Here is a 6,718-nt window from a genome sequence, read left to right as displayed (position 1 = left end):
GAGCTCGGAGTTGAGGAACACGTCCTGTTCGGGACACGTCAACAGCGACCGGTCCTTCACGATTCGCCAGATGTCCGCGGCGTCACGAAGTCTTTCAGGTGTTGCAAACCTGTCGACCGGATCTTCTCTCCGCTGTGCTCCTTCGCGATTGCTGACGCCTCCTCGATCACAAGACGCCCCATGTTCATGTAGTCGGTCGCCGCCGTCCACACCTCACTGGTCGCCTCCACCGAGCATGTCGACGCGAGGAAGTTCAGTTGCTTTGCGCCCGCTAGAAGGAGCTCAATGGCCAACTGGATCGCCGCAACGGTCAGCCCATTCGCGCTCGATAGCAGCAACACCGACTCACGTGTCCGTTCTGTTGGAGCCCCGTAGTCGACGTAGGCTTCGTGATCAACCCTCGCAAGATCGCCGGGTCGAGAACGTCTTCGGTGTGCCAGTACGTCCACCCCGCGAGTTCGAGGAGGAGCGACATGACCAGTGGATCGTTCATCACTGGCGTGATGTGGTTGTTTTTGGTAAACGTCCGCGGCATGAAGCTGTCGTTGCTGAGCACCTGGCCCCACTTGAACGACCCGATTGTAATGCCTTCCAAGTTGACGTCGCGTTCGAAGAGCTTCTCGCGCAGGTGGCGGGCGCACACCCACACCCGTTCCCATGGCCCCTCTCCGAACGTCGCCTCCTGCTTTTTCGTCGACAGCAACGTAATTGCGTCTGGCGTGAGCTTGTCTAACGCCCGAGTCAGCGTTCGTTTTCAGACCACCACAAATCATAACACACGCACCTATGTCGTACACCTTCGCCGTCCAAAAGTCCGTCGCCACCACCCGCTCCGTCAAATCCTGCAACTGCGCCTGGAGAGCGCGTTCGGTCTCTTCGAGATCGATCTTGCTCGGCAGCAACGTTTGCGTCAGCGTCGGCCCCGAAGTCGAGTCCCGACCCTCTCCTTTGAACTCCTTCAGTGCCTCTTCTTCCGCCTTCTCGCGTGCCGCTCTCGCCTGCGCCTTCACCAACGTCAGCTTCGTCATCTCCGCGATGTCCAGCTTCTGTCGGATATGTAGCGCTCTGGCACGATGGCGACCTCCGAGCAGCTCGATTTCCGGTTTGCTTTCCAGGTCGATTTGAAGCACTGGAACGATCTCGTCCGAGTTGATCTTCTTCTTCAGCGTCTTCTCGTTCAAGATGTCTTGTCGCTTCATCGCCAACACGATCATGTTCTCGTCCTTGTCGTCCAGGATCCCCCGCGAGGCGATGCTGTCCGCGATTTCTTGAGCGTGCTCCTCACGCATTCGTCGGTTGATGGCTTTCCCCGTCCTATATTCGATGGCCCCTTTGCCTTGAAGCTGTACGCGGGCGTATCCGATGAACGACGCCGTCGACATCTTCAACGCTTCCGCGTCCCGGGCCCCCATTTTGTGCATCGACTTCTTTGCCGTATCCACCCGCTTCGATAGATTCGCAACTGATTCGACACTTCCACCCGCCCGATTCTGCGACAATTGCTCTTCCACAAGCTCTCGAGCCTTGTCTTGCGTCATCGCCGTATCCTGCCCTCCCTTTGACGTCTCCCCGGCTGTTGCGGCCGAACCCTGCGCACGAGTGTGAATGAAATGTGCTTACTACCTCCCGTCGTAACCGTCTGCCCACTCACCTCCCCCTTCTTTGTAGCCTTCTGATGATGTAGATCAGTCTCGATCTCGCCCATTCTCTCAGTCTCAATGTGATGGCTAACCTTGCGTGGGGGCATGGTTTCGTGCGTTGATGCTGTGGTTTTCGATTGAATAGATTTGGATATGGCAGCGACGGAAGGACAGGAGACAGAGTCCGAGCACTTCATGCGCCGCGCAACGTTTTCTCCCTGCTGTCAACGAGGCAGAGCATCACGTGGAGAAGTGTCCTTCTGCCACCACGTGCATCGCTTCTTGGCACGTGAGTCTCTGATCATGCGAAACCTGCGCATCTCCGCAGGTTTTACCGCCTGTCGAGGTGCTTCTCTTCCTTTGTAATTATATCCTCTCGTTTCTCCGGATTTGTGCATGCACTGAAACCTGCGGCATACCTCTTGTTTCGTATCACTATGGCAGTCTATATTCCGTTCAAAGTATATCTGATTGACATCCGTTCGACACCGTTCGTACCGCACCGGCTGATCTCGACACTGTCGTCTCTTTCGAATGCACATCCTCACACCACCACATGGTTGTACATTCCGTACACCCTTGAATCACCACCCAACATGCATTACCGTTTTCATACAACTGCCGCTTTGCTCTCAAATATCAACCCAGTTTGCAATCATAATATCCGTGCGGACACTCGCGCTCATTTTAACCAGACGCTCACATCGTGGACCCACATCTCACGCCCCTCTCCATGTGGCGATCTCCCTTTGCCGGTGGCAGTGTTACGTCCTCTTACTTCCCACAATCGGCTCCGCCTATCTCCCCTACCCGGTCCGTACATCCCGCATGCCCTTCGCCCCCACCGGCCCATTTCCCGAATCCACAAATGCTTCTTCGCTTCTCACATTCATTCCGTTCAATATATCTTCCTTCCCCTCGCGCCCCTCCCCCCCTGCTCATCCCTCCCTACACTCACTCAGACATGCTCCCTCCTCTTCTCATTGCCCGTATCATCTTCCACGATTCTGTGCGAACCCTTCTCTTTCTCTCAATCCGCTCACTCATTCAGCCCCCCTTCTCAAAGTGCGACCAATGCGAAGCTGCCGAAGTACTCTGCACCTGGTCCACTTCAACCCCGCACCTCGTCCCAGTCGCCTGTGATCCCTGTCTAGCCAAGCTTGTTCGCAACGGCTGTACCTACCACTTTCTCTCCACCACAGGCGCTCTTCTTTGTACGTCTCTCCTTACTCCATTCCATTCCAAACCCGTCAATCAACCTCTTCACAGTCGGTACCTCCGACCCCATGTATGCCTCCGCCTTCCTTGGCTATAACGGCTTTCACATCAGAACCGCTCTATCCACTCTCGACCACCGCTGCACTGAAGCCATGATCAATTGGTTCGCATCTCACGCCGATCCTACTCGTTTTGAAATCCTCGCATCCGCCTCCCAAGATTACGCCGTCGCCTTCCCTGGCGGTCTTCGTCCCTTTTTCAATTACTCCCATCCACTCATGCCATCACGTCTTCTGCTCTCCGAACGAGTCATGCAATGGATCAAGTCCTCCGGCCTCAACCCTCCCGTAGAACCTTGTCTCATCGTCCATGAGCCTCTTATATTCCCTCTCCTTCCACGTCAACACCAACCACCTGCCTGGCGACCGAATCCCCATTCCTGGCGACACACCTCCACATCCAACATCCCACTCTCATTCCCGGCTTTCGATGAATCCCAGATTTGTTGGGATATCAGCGCTACGGAGAACGTGCAGTTTCATCACATGGAATCAAATGTCCAACAGATTCCTAAGGATGCCTACGCCGACCAAGCGCAGCTTCTCGCCTTGAACCTTCTCCGCCTTGAGTTCCTTGTACTCCACGGCTCCTACAGCATAGATCGTCCCATCGCCTGGGTTTACCGTCGCATGCTCACCGTCATCGACAATGAGGAACGCATCACCGGACAACCCTTTCTAGCATATGTCCACGATCTCGATCCCACAGCTCTTCGTACCTTGCATCCCGTTCAGCATGCTGATGTATACGAAAACACCAGCAAAGGTATCGGAGAGCTTTCTCATGAGATCCTCCACCACGCCTTCCGAGCCGTCACAGGGCGCTATGTGCGTCCTTTGTTTTCGTCTGCATCCAACTTTCGCTCACCATGTCCCTCACAGAACGTCAAAGTCTGTTCCCTGTTCCTCTGCCGTTTCTCTATCTTACATGTTTCACAGGGCCCTATCTCCCAGCAACGAAGTCTGGCTGTATACTCCACCCGCTTTGCAGACATTTTGAACCGGGAATCTGCCGCCCCTTGTGTCGCCTATGTTTATCATGCAACGCGGCTCGACTTCGCCTGTAATCGGGGGAATGCCAATATCGAACCCCACGCCATGTGATACGTACTCTACACTGTCTGTGGAAACCTGCGGTAAACCGCATGTTTCAGGTACAATACTCTCTTAGAGACGTCACAGGAATCGGTGTCTATATGTCTGCTAAATTCATCAATGTGCCTTCGAACGTATAACCTGCAGCTTTCCGCGTGTTTCACGCTTAGGACTCAAACACCTCGCGATATTGTACCGCTACATGCATTACTGTTTCCTTCATATCACGCGGCCACAAATGTATTCGTGTTATAAGCCTTGCCATATACTCATTGATGATATCCTCAATGCAAAACATCAGACGTGATGAGCAGTGAAACCGGTAGCATGGGCGATGTGGGAAGTGTGGGTGATATGGATGAGGGGGGTGCAATATGTGGGCAACATGGGTCGAACACAGGGCAAGACGCAAGCAAGGGGACCAGCAGACGGTACAGACTACTCACGGATATCGCTGATACGGGTAGGATGACACGGCTGGTGTCGACGAGATGAACAAGTGCAACACGAGGTCAGCTAACGCGAAGGTGTGGAGCCACATGGAGGATGACGTGCAGCGCAGACGGTACAGGGTTGTACAACGGCAGGAGGGCAGATGAGGGTGTGGTTGGCGAGGTGAGGGAAATGTGACAACGCATATAGGAATCCAGAAAATGTAAACACGACACGACCGATGCAGGGGAAACGGGACTGCCACAGAGTTGTTCGATATGTGCGTAAACCTGCGGTTGACCGCTGGTTTCATGTCACGACGCAAATCAGTGCTTTATTCCCATCAGCAAACACCGCACCGACACCGATCTAGGTGCACCATTGAGTGGCGTCTAACCTCGCACACTACTCACATCTTGCATATCCTAGGGGCAACTCGAACTTGCTGAGTCATTGAAAGAGGCGCCTTCCACGTGCTTAATGGACCACGCCTCGAACACGCCCATCTGTCGCTCTGTACTGGCATCCACAATCGCGCTCCTTTCACTGCTGCCGTCCACTCCCACCTACTCTCCTGATCGCTTCTCCGTATCAGTATGCCCTTCGACACCAATCACTACGCCCACCCCATCCTCGTCAATCCCGTTGCTCCCCACGGACGAATCCTGTTCTCCCGTGCAGTGCGTACTATCAAACCTTTATCAGCGACAAACGTGATGTCGAGCCATACCACCCCTCCACAGTGCGATGGCTGTTTCTGGCGCACACTCGATTGCACCTACGACAGATATCCGAAAGAAGATGGGAGGCTGCCTCTGAAGTGCGACAACTGCATGGACAGCAATTATCCGTTGTGCACGCTCGGGTTGTTGAGCACTATGGGAACCTTAGGTCGTGAGTAGATTCTTCAACTTCGAGACGAGGTGGAATTCTGATGTCTTTGGCAGCCATGCACGAAGCAGACCCAAACAAGGCGTGGGGATTCCTTGGGAGCGAGTGCGTTGAGCTCAGCCCGACTTTGAGTCAGCACGAGCGCAAGGTCGTAGAAGCGATCGTCGACCTTTGGGCAATGGCACCGGACACATCTTGCTATCATATCACGTCTTGGGCCGCGCAAGATTATGCAGAGGCTTTCAACAAGCCACTCGTGCGGTTCGAAAGTTTCAACTGGAGACTTGAAGAGACTCGCGAGCTGTTGCAAGAGCACTTACGCGACTTTGTCCGTCTGGTGAACCATCGTCCCCCTTTTCGGGCAACATATATGCCACGCGATCGACACTACTGCCTACTCCCAGGGTTAAATCGCCCGCGAACCCGGCACAGTCGGGACAAGATCAGCTGGCCACGTGCATTTTATAGATCCCTTCCTCCCCGTGTCTTCCTTCCAGACACTGAAGACTACCCCAGCCCAAGCCTCATCCTAAAGCCGTTTGTTGATCGAGAAGTAGCCATGACTTTCGATCCTTTGGACAACTGCCTTGGCGACCCTCACAACTACTACTACGACGATGACGACATACCAGACGACGATCTTCCACCTGGACGCGAGTTTTGTCACGGGCGCCGACTCCAACGACTAGAGCGAGTGGAGAACACCGCCTGGGAGGAAGAGGAGGAGGAGCTCGAGCGCATGGCTACATTGCGGCCGTGGTACGTTCCACAGCGTGAACATGCTTCCTTACGTGTGGAAAGGGCAGAATTGAGTGCTGATCAGCGACGCGATATTGAACGGATTCGGACGGAATTCGGGGAGTGCCACACGCGCACTCTCGATGCCACTCCGAGCCGTGCCGCAGACTGGTTGCGTATGGCGGAACTGGTGCAGAGCGAGTGGGATGTTACCCAGATGGCGTTTCTCATATACGATTCACTGGAGTGTCCTGCAAACGGACGGCTCGCGGAACTTAGGACTGAATTGTACGGTCTTGAGCCTCCTTACACATCGTCAGACCTTATTTGGTACTATCATCGGCAGGTAGACACCCAGACCACACCAGTTTCTCAGCCTCTGGCTCTTTTAGAATAGCCATATAGCACGTTCCTGTTCTTGACAACACCCTGTCTTGTCCAGAATTACTATATGTCGTCCTCATAGCTGTATATTCTGCTCCATGCCGCAGGTTTCATGGGTTCGTACCTATTGTTTTGTATTTTCTACTCACGGGATACTACACTATCAAAACCTGCGGTACGCCGTAGGTTTCGTGTCTCACACAATTGCTCTAAACATCAATGAAGTAATCCAGGGAAGATTTTGCCAAAATCGACCTTGTT

At 53.9% G+C, this 6,718-nt stretch overlaps 3 protein-coding genes across 3 annotated transcripts; 2 read left to right on the top strand and 1 right to left on the bottom strand.

Moving 5' to 3' along the window:
- Positions 1 to 56: 56 nt before the first annotated feature.
- On the bottom strand, positions 57 to 1,747 carry BXZ73DRAFT_76115 (uncharacterized protein; the record flags this gene model as incomplete). The annotated part of the gene is made up of 4 exons (XM_048022357.1): positions 57 to 293; positions 350 to 729; positions 785 to 1,589; positions 1,652 to 1,747. 4 exons carry the CDS (start codon positions 1,745 to 1,747, stop codon positions 57 to 59), a joined length of 1,518 nt encoding a protein of 505 aa, XP_047879924.1.
- Positions 1,748 to 2,604: 857 nt separating this feature from the next.
- Positions 2,605 to 4,021, top strand: BXZ73DRAFT_99626 (uncharacterized protein; the record flags this gene model as incomplete). The annotated part of the gene is made up of 5 exons (XM_048028070.1): positions 2,605 to 2,649; positions 2,707 to 2,854; positions 2,910 to 3,745; positions 3,800 to 3,808; positions 3,857 to 4,021. 5 exons carry the CDS (start codon positions 2,605 to 2,607, stop codon positions 4,019 to 4,021), a joined length of 1,203 nt encoding a protein of 400 aa, XP_047879923.1.
- A 903-nt stretch (positions 4,022 to 4,924) lies between these two features.
- BXZ73DRAFT_76114 (uncharacterized protein) lies at positions 4,925 to 6,470 on the top strand (the record flags this gene model as incomplete). Its single annotated transcript, XM_048022356.1, has 4 exons — positions 4,925 to 5,124; positions 5,232 to 5,338; positions 5,392 to 5,682; positions 5,833 to 6,470. 4 exons carry the CDS (start codon positions 4,925 to 4,927, stop codon positions 6,468 to 6,470), a joined length of 1,236 nt encoding a protein of 411 aa, XP_047879922.1.
- Positions 6,471 to 6,718: the final 248 nt, after the last annotated feature.

Source organism: Epithele typhae (assembly GCF_022376455.1).
Source record: "Epithele typhae strain CBS 203.58 chromosome Unknown BXZ73scaffold_12, whole genome shotgun sequence".
In the NCBI taxonomy this organism is placed as follows: Eukaryota; Fungi; Basidiomycota; class Agaricomycetes; order Polyporales; family Epitheliaceae; genus Epithele; species Epithele typhae.
Note: the sequence above shows the minus strand (reverse complement) of the source record. Positions and strands in the feature narration are given on the sequence as shown.